Raw genomic sequence first — 23,590 nt, forward strand, 5'->3', positions numbered from 1 at the left:
ATATTGTTTCATAGTCTTGCCAATTAACATTGGTTTCCCCAAAGGAAAAAAAAATTATTGAGAGCCAGATCAGAGGTGTGTACAGAAGCTGGGGAGACCTTCCTCCCCATTCTCTAAGGGAGCAGATCACCCTCATCCTGTTCTCAGGGCTGCGTGGGCGCTGCTTCATGAAGCTTAGAGGGTTTATCCTAAGCCTGGAGAAGGGGAGCAGTCCTGCTTACCCCCCAACACGAGAGGAAAGCCACCCAAGCCCTCCAGATATATTATCCATCCTTCCTAATGTGCAGGGAAGTCTAATTTCTCTGGGCCAGCGTGATCCTGCGACTGTCTTCCCTGAATTAATCACTGCTGGTTTCTCAGTTGAAGCAAACTTATGGAAACTTGATTCCGTCTCCTGTGAATGCACACCAGAAAGAAGGTGCTATATTTTTTTGGCGTAGTCATATTTCAGATTAGAACTAGTTGACATAAGCACAAGACACATCATTAACTAGGGAAATCTGATAATACCCATTATCATTAAACGGGTAAAAGGCTGTTCCTTGTATCCCAATCACAAAACTGTGTGTAGTGTTTGCTAACTGCTGTTTGCTTCCAAATACTGCACGTTACTTGCTCATTAATTACTGCCACAGTTTGCGGGAATTATTCCATAATTAATTGGCCTTTAAAGCTCTCTGCTGTATCTTTCTCACATTTGGGAAGTGCTACTCAACATCGTATTTTTCATACAAGTTTTTCATGCAAGCTTTGCCAAAGCTCTTCGAACATGTCATCTTGGCAGATAAAAACATGACTTAGGAATGGCTACAAGAAATGAGATAGTGTGAAAACTTTCAGAAGCAATGAAATATCACTATGAAATGTAAAATTAATGTGGCATTCCTATCATGAAATCCTTCCACCCAAACTATAAACCAGGCAATACTGTAAAAAGTTTGAATGCAGAGTACTCAATAATTTATGTAGTAATTCAGGAATTGGTTCAACTCTTAGAAAGGCTAATTTATTTGAATCCATTTGAACACTATGACTGGCATAATGGCATTAGCAATAACGTAGAAAAACCCAGTATCTTTCTCTAGCATGGATCCCAAAATAAAACATCGGTTTGGGAAATGAAGCCACCACTTCAAGCACCTCTGCCAGCTGTATTAGGGATCCAGTCTTCCCCACTGCCTCTGGTGAGTCATTTATGAACTGTAGGGATTCAGCATCCCGAACGGTTGAGCCAGTCTCTGTCGGAGAAGAAATATCTTCCCTACAGAGAAATGCAGAGAGACAGGGCAGGCAGAATGTAATTATTTATGTGGTACATAGCTCTATATGGCCTCTTATGACTAAAAATACTGGGAATGATTTTAAGTCTCATCTGAAGAAAGCATCACAAATAGTAAATAGCACAATCCCCACTTCACAGGGCTGAATTTTCAAGAGCTAATCTCGCCGTGACACTCCATGCAGCACTCAACATGCAGGGCTCCTGGAAAATCTTGACATTTATTTAGGTGCTTAAATGGGAGCAGAAGTCGTGTGAAAATCTCATCCCAGCTGCAGGCGGGTGCAAGGCCTTTGGGAAATTCCAGCCGGTGGCTGGATTCTACAGCACAAGATCAGACAGCAGCCATGGAGCCAAGCAGGGTTATGTGCTGTTAATCCACACCCACCAGCCAGCCAAAATAAATAAAATAAAAGCTCTTAGTGCATTACACTAATGCAAAGCCCAAGCTCATACAGGGGACTTTCTCTCCTGAGTCAGAATGTCTGCTCTGCTGAGGTCGTGAGTGCTGGTGCTCAGGGCACAGCCAAGCACACAGAGGAAGAAGTATTGGAGACAGAAGGAGAGGCAGAATAGCAAAAGTTTCCTACAAATAAGAGGGTGGTGCTTTTGAAAGCTGCTTTCATTTGGACTCTTGTTCCTACAGGAGTTGGGGCACGCACTGGCCTTTTAGCTCGGTGGGTGTTACTCACTGGGCCCTGCTGGGCCAGGGTGCCCTGGATAATTTGAAAATGGGAAATAAATGTTCAAATCACAGGTAGAGATCATGAACATTGTACTGTGAAATAATGCCACAAAACTCAACAAAAACAGCCCACTGGACTTCTTCCTCAACAGCAGGATGCCCAGCCTCCTCAATCCTTTCCTTATATCCCCCGATAGCTGCAGATCCCCAGGATGTCATTGAAATTTCCTTGCCTTTCCTTTAAAATTATTATTATTATTATTTTTTACTGCAGCCACGTGCTATACAGGCAAATAACTGCTGCCTTCTCTGTGCTGTCAATGACAACCATCGTACCACGCCTGTTCCCTGCTCTAACAACTACCCAGTCGTACCCATCTCACCCAGTCAAAACACCCAGCTGGCATTCCATTTCCCTGTACCTTTCTCCCTAAAAATCCTCCTTCATGAAGCTTTTGAACCATTCCTTTTTCTCAGGTTAGGCCAAGTGGCAAGTGGAGACCTTCACTCTTCTATTAAACCCTGTTGGTTTTATTACCTCTGGCCCCTGCAGCCGTCTGTTTTGCCTACGTGCTGAAGCTCGTCTCGTACTAAAGCATCGTTTCTGCAGCCCATAGTGATGAGGGCTGCAAAGTGCTCTTGTGAAAAGAAGGTCCTGAGATGTTCCTGTTCTGCACTAGGCACAGTTGTGGCTGGTCATTAGTCAGAAGGACTCAGGTCTATATATTCATCGAAAAATAATCTCTGGCTGGGGAGCTGGGGGAGATCGGTATTGGTGGCTCTGTTTAGCAGCAGCTGAATGAAGATTGGTACAGTTTGGTGTGGTTCGGGTGCCTCGATAAGAGCTGAAGGTAAATAAACACATGCAAAATGAAACAAAATCATGCCCATAGCTAGCATACCGCCTGCTTTCTGGTTTGGGAGAGGACTAGCTAGGTACCAGAACTGAAGGGCTGACTCATAAAGGTGGCCTCCCTGACTGAGAAGTGATGCACTTTGCACGGTTAAATGTGACAGAAGATTGTGCAGGTGCATGTTGAGCTCCTGCAAACACATCAGTGTACTTTGATCTCCAGGGTTGCCAGGCCAGCTTCCTCCTGTGTTTAAATTGGATGCTTTTTTCTTCGCTGATGAATCCACAGTGGATGTGCTGGGCTGGTGAGCATTGCAGTGAGGTGAAACCACTGAGACAAGCAAATCGTGCGCTGTCTGGGCTTGAGGAGCATTAACAGTTAAGCTTTGGTGGCAGCGTTTGATAAAGGAAAGATAACGTTCCCCTAACTTTTCTGAAAGGACTGCTAATGTCCTAGAGTGTTGGACATGACTCTGAGGAGCGTACGAATGTGAACGTGGATTCAATGACCGAAACGTGAAGGAAGTTAATGCTGAATTAAATATGAAAACGGTTGAACTGTAGGTTTAGCCCGAAAGCTGGAGATCTGCATTTTTTGCATAGTAACAGGACTGTTGGCAGCGATTTGATGGACGTATCATTACCTGTGAACATCTTTGATTAGAAACTAATGGCCAACAGTGATCCAGAGCACAGGAGAGAGCACAGAAATGTGCTGGGAATGCAGAATTGACTGGCCCGTGTTAATACTGGGACTGCAAATACAGCTAAGCCATCAAGATAGTAGAAAAGCTTTCTAGCTCTAATACAAATTCCCGGATTGTTTTGGAGCTGAACTCAGAATTGCACAGGCAGATGCATAGGATGAATCTGAACATGATAGGAACGCAAATAGCTGCCCTTGCTGAAACACGGAAACGCCATCCTCAGTGCTAAATGGCAAAAACACGATTTGGGGAGACATCAGTAAAAAAGCCAAGTGTTGTCAGTTGGGAAAATGAGGTCAAAGTAAAAGAAATGTATTTTCTTCTGATGTTTAAGGAGGCAGAACCAAAGCTAAGTTTCAAACTGGCAGGAAAAAAATGGAGGGAGATAAAATGATGCAGGAGTCTGAGTGAGACTGCAGCTAAATCAAAGAGGTAGGAATTAATGATCTACCCGGAGGTATAATACACATGGTATAGTTTAGGTGGCCCAGCAGAAGCAGCAAATCAAGCTTAGTGAGAGGCTCGGAATCAGGAAATCTGAAAAGGAGGGGGGAAAGAAAGATGGTCAATTTATTGCAGAGGGAGAAAAGTTCGTAATGGATGGGAAGCAGGCTGTAATGCAAAGTGAATACGTGGTATTAGCTGGATGTATTGTTTTCTGCTTGTGCAACCTGACTGAACACTAATGTGGTTTCTAATCTATGGGAAAAGTAGCGGGGCTTTGCAGGAAGAGCTTTAATGACTTAGCAAAACATGGTTGTCACCGAGAGAGAGCTTCAGGTACAGCGCTGCAGTCGTAGCCCTCCTCAGCAAAATGGGACCGAGGAGGCTGGGTTAGACCAGCTGGCCACTTCCCCGTCACCACACAGGCATCTAAACCAAAAGCTTTATTTGTCTGATTATCTGTAGCAGCTCGTCCTAATGGTGCCCCAAACCGTGCACTTAATGTTACTCGATCCTCTCTGTCCTTAGTCTTCCATACATGTATGGCACTTAAGGACAAAAATGAGTTTAGGCTGAGTGGGGAAGCAATCCGTGCCCTTGGCTGATGCCTGTTAATGCTGTTAGAGCGCACACAGACGATACCATATTCTATTTGATCTACCTGACTTCGTCTCAAGTGTTTTAAAGGATGGTCCTAGTCACTGGAGGAAAACATCAGACAAGAAGTGTTAACTGAGAGTACAACCAAAGGGAAAACGCAGGTTAAAACTGTTGGTGCTTTTTACAAATTATAGGAACTGAAACATGCATTCCCTTTCCTCCCACCTCCCAGTCAAACGGTGTCCAACTAGAACCAGGAGAACCGTCCTTTTAAGACAGAAACAGCACGTGGTCATTAATATATAGCTGGTATTTTCTGTGCCATCTCAAGCCACACATCCCCTTTTTTCTGGGTCATAACCAGCCGCAGCCAGGAGACAGATAGCTTCCTAATGAAATGGAGGCATTACGGGATCTGACTTTTATCACTATTATTGAGCCAGCAGACGTCCCTGCTCGCTAGGTCTATTTCAGATCCTGCAAGATAAATCCTTTTGGGCAAAACGCACTGGAGGAATTAAGTGGTGTTAAAGACATATGTGTATATGAAGATCCCCCTGTATTCTCAGGCTCTTCCTTACGGTTTAAAAAACCCTTCTGAAAGATACGCCCAGTGTACAGAACTGATCTCCTGAAATCCCGTGTTGGGCAGTCTTTGATACTACCTCTTGCAGCAATTCCTTTCCCAAAACGGGCTGTGTGAGGTGTTAGAAACCGGGCTGCCTGCGACTCAAATACGTTTTAACTTCCCAGCATGGCAAGAGGCGATGTTCTTTCCCTATTTGCATTTTTCCCTGTGACAATTATTGGCAGGGACAGGGCTTGGAGTGGCAAGGAAAAGGCTACAGGCACAAGGGGAGGATGACCTTGGGATGTTTATTAGGACTATAGGCATTTCTTAATTACATTGACTTCTCCAGCAACCCCAAACAGGGCGAATGAAAGCTCTAAGACAACTTCTCACCCTGGAGTAATTCTGTTTGATTTTTGTAATTACGTTATTGGCATAATGGATAATCCATTGGAATCACATCAAATGGGGAGGAATTTAAGTTACTTAAAAGGAAGTGAGATTTCAGAAATATAACGATAAATGTGAAATTTGAAGTGTAATGTTATTTTTGAATTCAAAAAACGGAACCATAGCAAGGAGAAGCAGATGTTGGAATTTAAGTCCTGAAAACTCTTGATTTGTTGTATGGTATGTTAAGGGATTGTGAAAAGCTAAAAACTGCAGAGGAAATAAATAGTAAACAGAGAAAATTTGGTTGACCCAGAGGTTAAAATATATATTTTTTTTTCCTGGATATTTTTCTGGGATCTGGCTGCTTTCCCTGGGCAGTGTATATTTTTGCCTGTTGTCTCATTTGCTCGCTTTCTCCCTTTTAGATGTAAGTGGGGAACACGACAGGCTCAATGGAGAGCACATTGTGGTTGTGTATGAATGAATTGTGAAACTTTCTGGGGAGCTGGCGTGCAGGTTGGGCTAGAGTTACTGCAGGAGTTACAGCAAGACGTTGCTGTTAATGTATTTATTGATCTCAGTGGTGAGATCTACCTCGAGGGAAATGCTAACAGGTGTTTGGTGGAGGAAGAAAGTACATGTAAGCCTTGTGTACTGCAGACGGGCAGTACAGTAGATCTTGGTGCTGGAGCAGACTCTTCCACAGTGTCAGGCAAAGCTCTCTTATATATACATTAAATAGAAGAAAGACCAGCGAGTCAAATCTCGTCTACCTTTCCCACCTGTGGCAATACTACTTTTCTCTTCTTCCATAAGGCTTTCATCCATCCCAACTGCTTCTGCCTTTCAAGTCCTTCAAAAACTACTTCTTACTGCAATGCTTAAGGAAAACATCTGGCCAAAGGTACCTGGGTTGATTGGTAATAAAGGCTAGATGGTTTTATACTTACAGAGATCATACGTAGCCAAGATTGGATCATTTGGACGGTGTGGGTTGGACCCATCTTGCCTAACTTCACCTTTTAACCTATAAATCTGGGTCGAGCGAGATAGATGAGAATCTTTCAGGTGCCCTTCCGACCTTCTTGTGACCTGAACTCTAATGTGGGTTATGTTATTGGCAGCTCAAGTTTGGTCTCTCCCAGGGCCGCTGCACAAACCCACGGACCTTGTATGTCTGCACATGCACATATTTGTCTTGAAGTCTACCCTAGGAAGCAAAAACCATTTGAAAACTTCCAGTGTTTTGTTAGAATAAAGCGAGTGGGTTTGTCAAGTTGGATCAAATGCAGATGAAGGGCAGGTGAGCTGACGGTGCTGAAATGATTGCTGTGGCCAAGGAAGAACATCAGCCAAAGTGAACAGTGAACCAAATTTTGGAGGCTTAGCATGGGTGTCTACAAGCATGGGGTGCATATATTATCTGTGGACTCACATCGCGCTAGAGAGAGCAGGATGCAGGCAGATACTGGAAATAGAGACTCGATAACAACAGGAATGAAAGATGAATAACCCTAAAATCCCTAAATATAAACAAAAGGACGTTTGTCGTTGCTGCTGCAGGATGTGAGACCCAGGAATGTAGATAGAATTACACACAGCTAGGAATTTCATGTGGTAGGCAAATGTGTGACCATTTCAGTACATGAAAACATGCATTCCTTAAGATCTATTTCTTTCACGTTCTCTGTTGGTCTACCACGACTCCATTGTTTTATGGTCACAGCACGGCATGAACGGAAAATTTGATTGCTCCTGTTTCACTGAACTTACTCTCCCGTCTGCTGCACATTCGACAGTGGTGGGGTTTAGCAGCTCCACACAGGAGAAGGAGCAACGGGGGAAGCAACAAGGAGCTAACTCTGACTTTCACAAGGAGAGAGGCTAAAAAGCTCCCGTCATTAAAGTCAAAATATTTAGAAGCCTTCCCAAAGGATACATTTAATTTCTGATTCAGAACCAGACTAATGTACCATTTAACCTACAAGTTTACAGGAGACGTAAATGATACACAGTAGGAACTCTCTCCAAAGAGATACAAAGCTCCAAATTTTGCAGCGTGAGTTGAATGGTACATGAAGACGTTTATATTTTTGAGGTAAACATATTATTGGTGTTCTCAGCACCTTGCTTTTAAAGATGCAAAATCAATACCTATTAGGCGACTATTTATTCACTCATACTAGTGCTTTTACAATAACACAGGCATTTAAGGAATCATAAGATAACACCTGCAATTTGTCTAGAAGTACTAAAAGAAAATAATGTATTGTTACACAAAATGATCAGTGTCTGAGGTCTTTGACAGCTGTAAAAACAACACCCTTTCACAGGCAGCACTATTAAATAATTTTTAATTTGCACTAATAGGGGGGTTCAGGTTCGGTAATGATCCTGTGAAAACATCTATGGAAATACTGAGAGAAGATTTATTTTGTGGCAATACTAATTCTAGGTGACAGACAGTGTTCTCGAGGTTTTTTTGTTGACAAAGACAACAATAATACTTCCTCATAAATAGCTGTATAATGACTACAATCTGCAAAATCCAAAGTCATTAAAAAAATCTACATTCAGAGAACACAGTCCTCACTCTTTCTGAAAGACAGTTTCCTTATTATGACTTTTTTCATTTTGATTGAGCCAGATGCCAACAAATTTCTTCTCGGGTCTATTCTTTAAAAAGGGAGAGCAAATTATTAGCAGAAGCCAGCAGCAAAATAACAACAGAGTGCAGTTTGCTGCAACAAACTTGAGAAATAATTACCAGATCCCTTATGCATCCTGGCTTTCTCCGTGGCTTTGCTGCTGAAGAAGAGGATCATCATTTACATGCAGATGCCAGGGTGCAGCTCTTTGCTCCTAGCAGGGCTTGGTTCAGCACAGCTGAAGCGGGGACTGTGGCTTCAAACCACCTTAATATGCCATCCAGCAATCCCCGGGGCTGCAGAAAACTGGCACGGCCCCTGCATTAATCTCAAATAGCATCATTTTGTCCCACATGGCCCTCAGGACATCAGACGCTGCTGACCTCGTGTAAGTTTGACCCACGTCTTGTGGTCGGGGCCAGGAAATAAGCATCGGTGTCTAATTGGCATTCTTCAGTGTCACAACCCCATTACAGCTGGCATAAACAGCAGCAAGAAGCACCGCTTCCCCCTGCCCACCTCCCGGCTTCCTCCTAGGATAGCTGTGGCCATAAAACAAAGATCATTAAAGAGGACTTTTGTATTAATGATTGAGTGTGTGTTACAGTAATCAGATAATGGCTATATCAGCTTTCATTAGACGTCTCAAGAAACCCATCTTTGCTATGCATGATAAACTAATTTCTTCTAAATACGTTGACAGCGTTCTCGTTTAATGCCCGCTTTATCTGTAAGGGCGGTTGTTTGCTGGCCCGTTTATTGCTCTGTGTAACAGCAAACTTGCATATTAAATGGGCTGGAGGGGTGTTAAGGAAGGCTCTGCATGCGGTGTGATCTCTGCCCGAAACTATTTGTGCAGCTTTTTCCGTACAATCCAGGTAGGAAAGAAAGAACCCTGTTAATCTCAATTACCAGCTAAAAAAAAGTCACGGGCCATTAAGCGCCGAGCAATAAATGAATTAACAATGGGCATTTCTGTCATCCCGCTCGGAATAACACTTTCTGGCTTTGAATCAAGTAGATCCAGCGTAGCAGGGAGAACAGGCAAGGACTGCGAGACCGAGGGTATATTGGGCCATGTCCAAGTGCTTGATAATATCTCCTGGCCTGCCTCTGGCGTGTTCTGACACGATCTCCCTACTCGGGGCCTCGTTTCGTGCGTTGGGCAGCCGCAGCATAAAACAGGTGTGTGTCTGCTCACGGGGGATATATTACACCCAGGAAGCAGGAGCTGAAAGGGAATCGCCGCTCCGAGCAGGCGGGATGCTGTGCAGGGAATCTGCTGGCACGCCAGCCGTGGGGGAGAGGTGAGAGGGCTTCCCCCGGCAGCTCGCCTGGGCCCTGCAGCACCGGCTGCCCTCAGAACGGCTCTCGCTGGTTTAGGATTGCAGCTTAAAACCTTTCTGTGACAGCACACCTGGACGGGACTGCACTGTGTGAGAAAGGAGAGCTGTCCTGTTGAAACCAGGAAGTTTGCGTACGTCCCTCCTGGCGCCTCCTGTGTATTGTTCTGCCCTAATTTTCTTGTGAACTCCTCACCACATATTTTATCCGTCTCTCTTCCACTGCTTTTACCAGCTTTTCCTGTTCGCTTTTCAATGCGTGCCTTTCTTGTCCTCCCTCACAGGTCCAGGAGCTCGCATTTTGTCGCTGTTCTAAGGATGTGTTCCTCTGACCACCTGCTGGCATCTGGGGTTTCGTCTCCCTTTCCTGGCATCCACTTTCTCCAGCCCCTGGGGTCGCACTGGTGAGTAGGTGAATGCTGAAAGGCATTCGGGGAGCTGGGGTGGCAGTCACAAGCTTGTGGAAGCCAGCAGGATCTGAAACGCAGCAGTTCCATTTCTGTGAGATGATACCTGCTGCTGAATGTCCCGCCTCGGAAAGGAGATGATTAATTGCAGTCATCTAGATGACAGACAGCGTGCTGTCGGCATCCAGCTACCTGCAGCATCTCTTAAACCACCTGATGTGGAGTGGCCAACTGGCCTCCACACCGTTACTCATCCGTGGGCCCCTGCAATACCTCTGAGGTCAGAAAGAAACGAGTTCTGGGGACATCGGTAGGTGATTATCCGTCAGCCCTACCCGTGCAGCATGCAGAGTCCCATTTTTATGCCTTCTGACAGAAAAGCTGGAGGCTGATTAACATGACCTCAGGGGACGGTAAGGGAAATGACCATGCGTGCTGGTGCTTATTGCAAGTCAGAATGGTGGCCTTTAGGAGGGTAGGACTGCTTTTGGCACTGACACCGCCTTTGAGTCATGATTGATTGTCATTCTTCCCAACGAAGCCTTAACCATAAATAACAGTGTTGTGTGAAATCAAGTATTTGAAAAACATAAGCTTATTCCAGATGAGTCTGCGTCTTTAGCAGCAACAGTGTGACAACAGATGAAGGGAGCAAGGCATTTACAGAGCCAGATAGTAAATATACACGTGCCTTTTGTTGCAGCCTGAGAGTTGAGATGATAACAGAGTCTGGCTAGTTCAGTGAGAAAGTGGCCAAAGCCATGCAACGTCACAACTACAGAGAAAGTATTTCTCTGGAGTAGGATCTCATTCAAAATCTCCCTTCCTGTGGTATTCTCCTTAGGCAGACACTAGACTTTCCTTTTGTTGTTTCATGGGGCTTGCTTACTGTTTTGGTTTCAACCCAAATGCTCTTACAGCATCTGGAATAGGCCCCATCTCCACACATCCCAATTTCAAAATTTCTGTGGGTTCTCTCTACGGTGCCTGCGTCCTTCTCCAACATTGGTGGGTCTGTCTCCACAGGCTGGAAGTGGGATCATGTTTGTTTTGATAACTTGCTAGAAGACATCACACATTTGAATGCTCCGTCACAGCTGCTTACCTTTCACCACTGCCAGTATGCAGGAAATGCATTTGCAGAGGGAATTTTATCAAAGTGTAGTTAAAAAAAACACACCCCAGAGATGTTACCTGTGGTTATTTCTACCAGTTCTCCTACATGTGAACTAAGGTGTTTTTCTTATAGCTGAGAGACGTGTGTAATTTGGCTGGATGAGATGCGTTTACAATGACCAAATTTCAAGCATCTGCTTCCAAGTGCAAAGGTATCAGAGCTCCTTAGAACAGCAGCTCTTCAGGAGCTATGATTTTAGCATGGCAAGTGCATTTGCTACGAGCCAAGTCTGGAAACCAGCTGAACAGTTTTAGAGAACGCGTAGCACTCGAACAGGGAACTCTTAGTCCAAAGAGGTGAAGCTTGACTAACTGAGAAGTACCTGAAATCAGGGCTTGGAAGAAAAAAAATAGAGATATCCCGAACTGTCAGGCATTCTTGACTAGCAGGATTGGAACAAACTTTTCTCATAGTTTCCTGGGAAGATGCAAGCCCCAAGAGCACAAATAAGAGCACAAAGGAGCCCCAGAGCCGATCAGGAGAGCAAGTCCCCGCTCGCTGCGTGTCCTAGACCCCTGGCAAGCTGCTGGCACACCGCTTCTGCCACGGCATTTAGATTCCTACAGCATCCGCAAGGCAAAAGCCACTCCACCTCCCCGATAAAGGGCAGCTTTTTTTCGGAATCAGCGAGCAGAAGCAATTAAGAAATGAAACCGTGGCACCGGCGGGTGGGCCATCGTGAGCGGAGCGGAGACATCTGGAAGCACTGAGGTGGTCTGAGCACAGCCCTCGCCCTCCCAGGTGTTTTCTGCAGCTGGCTCCTCGGACACAGGTTTCAGGGCTCTCGGTCTGCGAGGATCCCAGCGCCGGGACCACGAGGGTGAGCGTGGGTTTTGTTTTGTCCGGGTGCTGCTGTAACTCAGCCCGCGTGAGCTGGCAGCGCTCCATCGAGCTCCATTGACTCACAGCGGCGAAGGATCGAGCCCTCTGGGAGCCGGCATAATTGGAGATCAGCAACCTGGACGCCTGCCTGGGAAGCAGCAAGGAAGTGGCCGTGCTCGGAGCAGAATCCAGCCAGATTCGGGGTGGTGAGGCTCTGTCAACTTCTTTAAAAAAGCGCTCTGCTACATTATTTTAGTAAATATTTGTAGGTGTCTGTAGCAGGGGGTAATCACCGCGTTTCCCTTCAAACACAAACGAGGAGAGCAGCTTTCACTAATACTGGATGATAAGCAAGGCATTTTAAGGGATGGTTTTAACCTTATTTTCGCTAGCAGATTATGCGTTACTGCAGTTCTCAGGTGCTTTTTTTTTTCCCTGCAGCACACAAAGACAAGCTCATGTCTGGCCTTTCCTTCCCTTTCCGTGCGGCAGCTGGCAGTGCGCGAGGCGCCGGGATGGGGTGGATTAAAGCAGCAGGGGTGGGCACGAGGGAGCTGCACACAAGAGAGGGTCCCTGGCTGTGGCCAGAAGGAGGGGTGGTGCACACACACCAGCGGAGAGGTGGGCATCAACAGAGGAAGGAGCACGGGTGCCCGGTGCTGCCAGAAGTCACAGAGGCGAACCACTGTCCCTAAGGGCATGCAGGTACGCTGCTGTTGTGCTCCTGAATGAAAATCAGCCAGTCCCGAGTGTAAGCTGGGAGATCTTCCAAAGGCAACGCGAGGGGAGCAGGAGCAAGTACTTTGCTGGTCCCCAGCCCTCCCGCAGCGTTGGCTGGGCACACGCTGTCGGGGACCACTTAGGGCAGCTGGCTCTGGTGGAAGGGAGCACCAGAACAGCAGCCGGGCCAGAAGCCAGCCCTGCCGTGGGGTCTGTGGGCTTTGGGAGCCTCAGGGAGTTGGCACGCTGAGAGAAGATAAGCAAAAAAGAGCCAGCCAGCAGTCTCTCATGAGCTGCTGTCTTCGCCAGGGGATTGCCTCACCCCCAGCTCCCCCCTTTTTCTTAGTGGATCGGGATAGGGTTACGATGGCCACTTTGTGGATAGGCACAAGAGCTAGACACCGAGTGAGCAAGAACAGAAAAAATGAATTTCGGTTTTCTTTTATTTTTTTTGCAAGTTTCTTTCTGAACAACCTCAATATTTACAAAGGCAGGGCAGCTCCTGTGCTCGCTGTGTTGCAACATATCGCTCGCTCTGCATTCCTGCTAGAAACGAAATAGCCATGGTCTCTGGATGAAAAACAGAGCCTGCGATTCTTAACTTTCTGTCCCTCCCATCAAAGCGGGGATTATGGTGAAAAGGACAATCTGGAACTGCTTTCTTAAGACTCATCGTGAGAAAGTTGTGGCTGGAATGTTGGCCGCTCGGCCGATAAACACCTGTACATTTTCCACTCTTCCAGTCCTCCGAAGCTCTCGGGCTGGGGGCAGACTGCAGGATAAAGCAGATTCGTATCTGAGAAGAGAACAAAACAAAAAACCTTTTCTGGCCAGAAGGTTTCGGAGGAAGCCCGTCCAAACTGAATTCCACACTTCTTCCCAGACTCTGGAGAAGCCTGCAAGTTTTCCAAGCCGGAGCAGATAGATTATATATAGCACTGCGACCTAACTCACATGACAATTAAAAAATACATGAAACGTCCTTCCTTATGCATGAGGAAAGATTATCAGAGTTTTTTTCCCTTTTCCTCCTTTAGGTTATTAAAAATGTAACTCCTTGAGAGTAATAAATTAACTCGGAAAGGATTGCTTAAGTGAGGCTAAGGCTGTGATTAAAGGAAATTTGCAGTTTCAGGAGGATGCTGTGTTTGAAAAATGTCTCGAGTGTTTGGAGTATTGCAAATGGCATTTGACAGCTAACTGGGGAGAAAAGTGGTGGGGATGAACCTCAGCAAGAAAAGCCCTTGGCTTTTGCCACTTTGTGACATTACCAAAACATCGCTTCGCCTCTTTGATAGTTTTTCCCAAAAGTTTTTCCTGAAAGAATCGTCCTAAGGGATCGTGCGAGCTCCTTGGAAGGTTGCGCTTTATTATCTTAATACCTGTTTGGGGGTGTTTTAAAAGGCACACGGTGTGAGTAGAGGCAGGTTACCGGGTTGATAAACTGTGCTGGTTCCAAAGCGTGCTGATCCAGAATGCCGCGGCTTCTCAGGGACCTGCGATCGACCGTGGCTGTCCGTGTTCGGTCTGAGCTTCTCTTAATTGCTGGAGTAATTAACCACGAGCCCTCGCAAAAGCCCTGGGCTGAGATTCACATCTCGTGGCTACTCCTGGGAGAAAGTTCCCGGGCACGTGCCACTTTCCCAAATGCAGCCCCCTAACGCCGAGGATGCCGAGCTCGATCTCAACCCGGGGTGGGAAGAAATAAAACTGCCATCTGTAAATAAGGCTTTCGTTCACTTACACATATAAAGCCAATCAAACGGTACGACTTTCCCTTCCCTTTCTGTAATTTACAGAGGGCTGAGATGATTCCTCTGACAGAGACATCCATTTATTAACCGCTCGGTGCCTGCGCTCGCGGCAGCTGGCTGCGGCAATGCTTCTTAGGCTCTGCGTGGAGGTGCCGAGAGGAGCTGGGCGAATAACTCGCGGTGCATAATTTATTCGACGAGCCCAGTCCCTCGCAAGAACTCCTCGGAAGACAGGTGGGGATGTTTCTGCACTTAGTTTTTGTCGGAATTGTTGGAGGGGAGGCCGTGCGCTCGCAGCGGAGCACGGAGGCGTGCGGTGCGCCGCCAGGAGCCTTGCGAGCATCCCCACGTCGCGCCGGGGGCCTGGGCTTTTCGGAGACCGCTTCCAGCAGGGCTGGCGGAGCATCCTTAATTCCCAGCCGTTCGCTTCAACGGCAACGAAGGTGGGGAAGGGGGGCAGCAAGGGGGTGCGCGATGAGGAACGGGGTCCGCGAGGAGGGCTGGCGGCTGCGGAGCAACTTCGGCGGCGGCGTGGCTTTGCCGGGGAGCTGAGAAAAGGGCAGGAGCCGGGCGGGCAGGGCAGGATCCAGGCGGGCAGGGCAGGATCCAGGCGGGCAGGGCAGCACGGAGCCTCCCGGAGCCTCCCGGAGCCTCGGGCAGGGGCCGCGGCCCGTGCGCGCCCCTCGGCGGCGGCACCGCGCCGGGTGCCCGCAGCGCCGCGTCCTTCCCCGCCCGCTCACCTCGGCGGCGGTCGCCTCCACCGCCACCACCGCCACCACCGCCGCCACCACCGCCTCCAGCACCGCCACCACCGTCGCCTCCCACCCCCGCCGCCCACCCCCGGCGAGGGGAGGCAGCGGGAGGCTCCCGCCCGCCCTCGCACACGGCGGCGAGCAGCGCGGCGCACACACAGCGCACACAGCGCACACACACACACACTCACGCACACTCCCTCGGTGCCTGCTCCTTCCTCGCCCCCCGCCGCCTCCCCCTCCTCCTCCTCCTCCTCCTTTCTCTGCAACGAGACGGAGAGAGAGAGAGAGAGGGAGAGAGAGAGAGGGGGAAAAAAAGCCACTCGCAGGTATTTTGTTCGGCGGAGCGGCGGATTTATTTATTTCCAACCCCCCCCCCCCCCTCCATCCTTGCACCCCTCCCCGCCGCCCCTCGCAGTTTGTTTACAAGTAGCAAAGTTGTAATTGAGGAGCTGCCAAGGCACATCTGGAGATTTTCTTCTTCTTCTCCTTCTTCTTCTTCTTTGTGTTAGGGACTGATGTGCAACTAATTAAAGGCAGGCAGGCTGGTAGCGTCTGCAAATCCAAGCCCCCCCAAATAAAGAGCCTGGTAAGTGACTGGTTTGATTTTTTTTTTTTTTCCTTTCTCCCTCCCCCCTTCTCCGTATTTTTTTTTAGGGGGTGGGTTTTCTTTTATTAATTTATTTTGTGTGTGTGTGTGTTTTTCGGGGGGGAGGTTTTTTTGTTTTCTCTCTCCTTTTTTTTTTTTTTTTTTAATTTATTTTGTTTTGTTCTCGCCCTCTGGGGTCGCAAAAGTAGATTAACGCTAGGCTGGGGCAATAAAAGGCGCCGCGATATTAATTTATTAATTAATCTGCACCCGCCCCTCCTCCTGAATGCTAAATATGACCTTTGATCTCCCTGTCTTCGCCAGACCAGACATGCAATATTGCACATGTACGGTCGCATTTGGCTGAGGCCGGAGCGCAATGGAGAAGCCGGGGCAGCGATTGCCATTTCTTTAGCTCGCCCGAGGGCTGCGGTGCGGTGCCGGGGGGGGAGCGGGGACCCCGCGGCCGGGGGCACCCCCCTTGTGCCGGGAGGGGGCGGCCGGGGGGGGACGGGGCAGGAGGAGGAGGAGGAGGAGGAGGAGGAGGAGGAGGAGGAGGATCGGGCTGTCGATGCTCGCCCGATGCGATGCGGGGGTTCCCTTCCCAGAACTAGTTGGAGCGAGGAGTTGGCACCGAGGCCGTGCGGCTTTTTTCTTATTATGATTATTTTTATTTTTATTTTTTTCCCCCTTTCTGGAAATGGGGGTATAGGGTAGGGGTGGGGGGCGCTCTGCCAGCCCCGCCGACCCTCGGCAGCTCGCCGGGGCAGCCTTTGTACGGCCGCCAGACCTCCGGGGAGGGAGATATCGTCTCGCTGCTTCCCTTTTGGGGGGGCCCCGGGGGGGGCTCCCTCCTCCCAAACCTTTTGGGGTTGAGGTTTCTCGCCCCTTCCCCTGCCCCCGGCTCACCCGGAGCCCCCCCGGCGCTGCGCGGCAGCGGGGGGAGATGAAGTTTGCGCGCTCGGGAGGTCGGGCTCGGAACGGTTCATTAATCTAATTATGATCGTAATTACCGTAATTGATAACCGTTTTGAACCCAACGTACCGGCGTCTGGAAACGAGACGCGGCCCCATTAGCGGCCCTGAAGCGACCGCTTCCGATCGATCGCCGTCCATCGGGAAAAGATGCTAGAAATGCCTAAACTGTGCAGGTAACAGCAGCTGGAAAACAAAGAGCCAGTGTTCCTCCACCGGGGGCTTTTTAAGTTCCGCGGATGTTTCGCCTCACTTCTCGCAGGCTGCCATAATCCGCCTGGCTCCCGGCTGACCCCCCCACCCCCCCCCCCCCCCACCGCCGCCGCCGGCCTTGCGGGGAGGGGGTACGGGGGGACACGGCCCCCTCGCCCCCTCCGAAACTTTGCCAAAATCGCCGGGGATGGGCAGCCCCTGCCCGGCGGGGAAAGCGCCGACCCCTGCCGGCTCGTCCCCGCCTGCACGCCCGGCGCAGCCCCCCCGGGGCCCGCAGTGCCTGCGGCAGGGGCTGCCCGGCCCCCCCCCCCCCGGCGGGGAGCTGGGGGAGAGCCCTCCGGCTTGTGCACAGCTGCAGGCGCCGAGATCACACGCTGTGAAATTGCCTGGCTTAAGTAGTATTATTACTATATATTTTTTTTCTCTTTCTTTTTTTTCTTTCCCAAACCCAGCCGCTTTCCCTGCACCCCCCCCCCCCCCAGGCGGGGAGGGAGCGAGCTGCCCCCCCGGAGCCAGCTGTGCCGGCAGGCAGCTAATGACCGCCGGGCGCAGAAGGACACGGTGGCAGCTGGCGGTTCCCTCCCCCTTCCTCCTCCTTGTGCCTTTCGATTTTATTTTTTTCCCTTTTTTTATTTTGTTTTCCGATGGTAGGTGGGCAGCCCCCTCTGCCCCCCACGGCGGACTTTTTGCGGGACTCGTCCCGGCCCGCAGAGCGGGGCTGGGGCTGGGGGCTCGCCCCGGGGTGCGGGGGTGAGGGGGCTCGCCCGGGGGTGAAGCCGGGGGTCCCGGCGCCCCCCGGCCCCCCCTCTGGGAACCGACTTTGTGTGTTTCAGCTGCGGCGGCTCCCGTGAGGATGCAGCGGGCGCGGCTGCCCGGCCGCTCGGCGTCGGCGGGGACGCGCCCTGCGGAGGACTGAGCCCCCCGGCCCCCCTGCCCGCCGCCACCATGAACACCAACGTGTGCGTGGAGAGCGGCCCCAACCCCGAGGCGCCGGGGCTGCCCAAGGACAGCCACCTGCCCGAGGGGGCCCTCAACAGCCTTGTGGATTACAACTCGGAGATGGAGAGGTACCGCTCCTTCGCCACCTTCTACAAGACCAACGGCGGCGCCTTCCCGCAGGCGGCCAAAATCGCCCGCATCACCACCCCCATCTTCCCCAGCGCCGCCGCCGCCGCCGCCGCCCGCATCGGGATGTCCCCCTGGAACTGCGACACCGCCACCGCCGCCGCCGCCACCGCCATGCTCTGGGGCAGCGGCGGCGCTGGCGGCGGCGGCGCGGCGAGGAAGCCTTCCTCCTCCTCCTCTTCCTCCTCCTCCTCCTCCTCCTCCTCCTCCTCGGCCGCCGCCGCCGCCGCCGCCTCGCTGCACGCCGGCAGGGGCAGCATGCACCACCGGAGCGACTCGCAGCGCCTGGGCAAGCCGGGCTGCGCCCCGGGCGAGCAGCCGGCGCTGCCCATGGCCAACAACAATTTCCTCTCCAGCCTGGCCCCCGAGCACTGCCGGCCGCTGGCGGGCGAGTGCATGAACAAGCTCAAGTGCGGCGCGGCCGAAGCCGACCTCATGAACCTCCCCGAGCGTGTCGGCACCTTCTCGGCCATCCCGGCGCTGGGCGGCCTCTCGCTGCCGCCGGGGGTGATCGTCATGACGGCCCTGCACTCCCCAGCCGCCGCCTCGGCCGCCGTCACCGACAGCGCCTTCCAGATCGCCAACCTGGCGGACTGCCCGCAGAGCCACGCCTCGGCCGCCCCCGCCTCCGCCCTGGGCGCCGCCGCCGGGGCGGGGGGCGGCGGGGGAGGCGGCGGCGGAGGAGGAGGAGGAGGAGGAGGAGGAGGAGGTGGAGGAGGGGGGAGCGGCGGTGGCGGTGGGGCCGGGGCCGGGGCGGGGAACCCCGCCAAGAAGAAGCGGAAACGCTGCGGGGTGTGCGTGCCCTGCAAGCGGCTCATCAACTGTGGAGTCTGCAGCAGTTGCAGGAACCGCAAAACGGGACACCAGATCTGCAAGTTTAGGAAATGTGAAGAGCTTAAGAAAAAACCGGGCACTTCGCTAGAGGTCAGAGGAGATGATTTCTTTTTCCCCAGCCTCCCGCCGTCCCTCCTCAACCCCCTGCCCCCGCCCCTGCAGTGCTTCTTGTCTAGCTTCAAGATGCAGCACCCCTTTTCCGAGGCCTCCTTCAGGCTCTGAGGGTTCCCCCCCCCCCTCCCCCGGCCCCGGCCCCGGCCCCGGCCCCGGCGCCCCCCCTGCGCCGCCCGGCCCCGGCCCCGCTCCCGGCCCCGAGCCGGGGAGCCCGAGGCGGCTCCGCGCCCCCCTCTCCTCTCCCCCCGCCGCACGGGGACAGCGCTCGCCCGGCCCGGCCGTGCTCCGACACCGGTGGCTGGCTCCGGGCTCTCCTCTCCGGCTTTTCCTCTCTCTCTTTCTCTCTCCTTTTCGGTTTGCGCCGAGCCGTTTTGCTTTGCTTCGCCTTTTCGTTGGTGGCTTTTCTTTCTCCTGGTGGCGGTGGTGGCGGGGCGGTGGGGAGAAGGGCGGCCGGGTGCGATGCACAGCGCTGGGGTGGGGGGGGACACACGGATACAGCGCAGGCTTCTGGCCGGACTGCACCCACGCCTCTCTTACGCCGTGCCCTCGGACCTGACGATGCGTTACTGAATGCTCCCCGGCCCTAAAGACAGGCTGTCGAGTGTGCTAGGCGTGCAGGCAGCTTCGACGGCGCAGAAATTTCGGGGACCGTACCCGAGCCCTGCAGACAATGGAAGGCAAAGCGCCCCGCTGCACCCAACACGGCTGGTGGTTGATGGCGGTAGGCAAAGGAAACAAGCGAGGGGAGAGCCTAGCAATCACACTTAATCCCTTGTCATTATTAAAATTACAGTGTCGCTGGCGAGGTGCATGCATCAGATGTGTCTGGAGGTGTCGAGGATGATGGATTTAGTACAGAGGAGCGGTGCACACGGGGTGACATCGAGATTTGTAGTCGCAGGAATTAGCAACTCAGTGAGAAGTCACAACTCCTTCCCCTGTCCCCATGTGCATGGGGCGGCTGGTGCCCCGCTCACTGCTCGCAGGAGCAGAGGTGGGGTGAGGGCCCCGGGGGGAGCAGCAGCGAGAGCCCACCCGCAGACAGTGGCACTACGCTGGGACGAAGGCAGCGCTGGGGTTGTGAGTGACGTTTGGCCGATGGCATTAACTCTTTTGAGGCCGGCCTCATCAGAATAACGGATGAATTTCCTCCTTTGCAAGAGCGGCCTCTCCTTGCTGGAAGTTTGTAGCTCTGCATCCTCTTGGTGGGTTTTGTGCATGTGTGAGGGCCCGGCATCACTGACCTCCAGCCCAGTGCGGACCCTCCGGGTGCTGGACGGGGTTAGCAACCCGTGGTTTATCTCAATTACACACACACCGTGATTGCTTTTGTAGAAAGTTTGCCAAGAAGACGCGTAGTACCCCGGTCTGATCCCGATGGACTATTGTACCGAGCACAGCCCAAACGAGTTTTCTCTGGCGAGAGGTGTGGAGCAGCCCCGCGGGCCTCTCGCCAGCCTGGGTGCTGCTGGGGCTTAAGGGGGGTGATAAATGGCAGCTTCTGATGGCTGATCGATTTGTGCAGAAAGTGAGCTATCTCTGGGAGAGGCGCGTTTGCACGCTATCAGATCTTCCGATGGGCTTGCGCGCGCCTCAGCGTGCATCTCCAGAACTTCCTCGCTCCTGACAGAGGTGTTTGGCAGCCTTAAAAGCCGCTCAGGCGTGTTATGAGAATGCCGCCCATTAAAATTGTTTAACCGCTGCGACTAGTAAAAACCCTGCTTTTATTAGCCACTTGTGTACTCTCATAACCACCTGCCTTCGCGTCTTCTCTTGGCTTTCTCCCCGCCCCGTTTGCGCTCTGTCAGACGGATAAACACACACAAGCTCCTCTGCTGCTGGGCCGGGACTTCTCTCTCGGTTCCCACTGTGGAGGAGTCAGCAGGGCATCACCCCACTGCAGGCCGTGGCCGGCCCCAAAGCGTGCCACAGGACGCGGCTCGCCTCCTTGCAGGAGCATCCGTAGGCCAGGAGGAGTTCCCAAGCAGAGCAACTTTCCCTTTTCGGTTGTTTCTCCTATTTCTGCTTCTTTCTTTCCTCTAATGGAGTAACGACACGTGGCAGTGTCACTGCTAAGGCCGCGTGTGGCAGCGCGGCGCTGGCCTCGTGGTCAGGAGCGGCGGGGCCAACAGGGCCGAGCCAAGGCAGGGGCTGTGGTGGGTTCCCCGACTGCGTGGGCATCTCAGCCTCCTTCATCCTGCGGCCCTGGGGAGCCAACAGGGCTGCTCTGGCGATCCCTTGTCATCTGCATAGGCACGGTCCCGAGGGAATGCAGCGAGGATGGAGGAAGGGGTGTCCGCGGGTGGCGCGTTCGTAGGACGTGAGAGTTGGGCTCGACGTCGGCTGCGAGTCATGGAGAGGGTTCAAATCAGGGGCGGAACTGTGCTCAAAAGCGAAATAAACGGGAAACAAGAATAATAACAATAAACAGCAAACTGATTGATCCCACTGCAAGCATCTCTCTCTTTTTTCCTTTAAATCTGTTCTCCTGCTGCTGCAACGAAGGCCTACGATACAATTCTCAAGGTTACTACACCGAGTGTAAGACAGATTCACGTTAATACGTTCCAGTCCCCGACCCGTACATTTTTAATGGAGTGCTTCCCTCCCAGCATTTTTTTTTAAAGACCAGAACTACTTTTTCCTATTTTTCTTGTACCGTTTTCACCCTCAAAGTGTCCCAATGCTCTAGTATTTTACATAGAATGTTATTATTACTAGGAAATTTTATGTATGGTAATAATAAATCTCTAAAACTAAGATTGACGTCACGTTGCACGCTGCCTACTTGTGTATGTATATTCTGTCTTCATGCAGATTTACAGTTGGTTTAAAGAGGCATAATCTTTATTCACCCGTGGAGACTACTTATTTTCCTCTGATGGGCGTACGCGTCTGTAACTTCTGCAGCAGGTTAGGAGGATCAGGAGCCAGATACGACTCTTTGAAGGAACCCACCCTGACTCGGGTGGTTTTTCAGGTCCTCATTTCCATTAGCGCGGTAGCGAAAGCAGGCGGAGGGGCTGGCTCACGGCGGCAGGGTCTGCACGGTTCAGTACCGACCTGAAATACCAGCCCCCACACACACACCCCAAATACCAGCCTCCAGATCCCACCGAGGCACCTCACCGAGTCGCATTTCGAGGGAATTTGGGATCCTTCCCTGGGGGTTGGTTTCCACAGAAGCGGCGCCCGGCCCTGGCCATCTTACCACCACGCGGCCTGGTCACGGGACAGCGAGGCCAGGTTGGGTGGGCTGCCACAGGGCTCTGTGGCTAGGCATCAGTTTTTGGGGGCCTTGGAAGAAGATATTTCCCCCCACTAAACATGTTTTGTGCGCTGAGTTTTCCATTTGACCTCTGGGGGTCCCCAGGGACGGCTCCATGCCACAAGGCCTCTCGCTGCCGTGCTCTCCATGCCCTGACCTCTGCCTCTTGGAGCACTCGTGGACGCTGTTTGACCTTCTGCTGTGGGACCACATCTCGCAAGGCTTGGCGCTGCAGTCAATGGGAGACGTGTGACTGAGGGAAGCCCTGAGGGCCCTGCAGAGCTGAGCTCGTGGTCTGCCTACGGCTCTGGCAGATGAGCGAGCCTGAAAAACCTAGCTCAAGGGGGATCCTCTGAAACGGAGACGGATGTAGCCCGTTTTGCTCCTTCGTGTTTTGTTGTTTCCCCTTCTCCGTGTGATGCTTACAGAGCAGAGGAGCTGCCCCAGCCACGTGACGATAGCTGTGTTCAATCCCAAATGCACCTCGTGGAAACTGCTGGTTGATACCGTGCAATAGCATCTGTGTTTTGTGAAAGGGGGACAAAAGGCGCATTTTTTTGTTCCACATGAAGTCCCTCCCAAATGAAGATCACTCTCTTAGTGCTGGGATCTGGGACTAAACTGAACAGAAATTAATTAATTCAGCAAAAATTGTAGACCAGTCAAGGGTTGAGCAGCCTCTTCCATACAAACACTGCTTTCTACGTGCATTGGAACTTGCTTGCTTTAAATCATTGAACTGTGATTGTTTGCCAGGGAAATTGTCCATATGGTAAGGGAGGTTAACCGGTTATGGCAGTGCTGTGCTCTGACTGCACTGAGCACTTCTTTGCACATTTTCCTCCGTACCAATACAGGCTGTGCAGTGGGGTTCCAGGATGCTGCGCCAAACTTCGTTCTTTGCCCAGTGTTGTCACTGATTCATTTGTCTCATTTTTCAGTCGACATAATGAAATCGATGAGCATTGTTTAGGCTGGACAAGTGGCATGTGTCATGAGAAATATGATGAATGAAGGTAGAGCTTTTTCTAGAGCAGCAATAAGCATAATGGGCTCTCTCTTTCTCTCTTTCTCTCTTTCTCTCTTTCTCTCTTTCTCTCTTTCTCTCTTTCTCTCTTTCTCTCTTTCTTTCTTTCTTTCTTTCTTGTCTCTGTCTTTCTTTCTTTCTTTCTTTCTTTCTTTCTTTCTTTCTTTCTTTCTTTCTTGTCTCTGTCTTTCTGTCTTACCCAAGTCTCTTTGGAATTTTTATTTCAATCTGAGGAGCACAGAAGCCAGCATGACTTGGACCCCTGTGTCAGCTACGGCACTTTTGGAGAA

General features: G+C 51.4%; 1 protein-coding gene and 1 long non-coding RNA gene across 18 annotated transcripts in view; one reads left to right on the top strand and one right to left on the bottom strand.

Annotated features, from left to right (window-relative positions):
• The window catches only part of CXXC4 (CXXC finger protein 4), a 166,851-nt gene that overhangs the window by 62,647 nt on the left and 80,614 nt on the right, over window positions 1-23,590 (top strand). For 8 of the 17 annotated variants that reach the window (XR_011808829.1, XR_011808833.1, XR_011808830.1 and 5 more), the window contains 2 exons: window positions 9,808-9,927; window positions 17,766-18,981. Coding sequence is in view for 4 of the 17 variants with exons in the window: in XM_072036967.1 (XP_071893068.1) it covers window positions 9,808-9,927; window positions 17,766-18,981 (1,336 nt within the window). In the remaining 13 variants the exon portion in view is untranslated. The other 9 variants (XR_011808835.1, XR_011808838.1, XR_011808837.1 and 6 more) reach the window with 9 other exon arrangements.
• LOC113843637 (uncharacterized) lies at window positions 15,567-18,658 on the bottom strand. The gene is made up of 3 exons (XR_003497252.3): window positions 18,519-18,658; window positions 16,790-16,905; window positions 15,567-15,710 (listed from the first exon to the last, which is right to left on the bottom strand). It is a non-coding gene; the product is annotated as an uncharacterized lncRNA (long non-coding RNA).

This window comes from Anas platyrhynchos, chromosome 4, assembly GCF_047663525.1.
Source record: "Anas platyrhynchos isolate ZD024472 breed Pekin duck chromosome 4, IASCAAS_PekinDuck_T2T, whole genome shotgun sequence".
Classification (NCBI taxonomy): domain Eukaryota; kingdom Metazoa; phylum Chordata; class Aves; order Anseriformes; family Anatidae; genus Anas; species Anas platyrhynchos.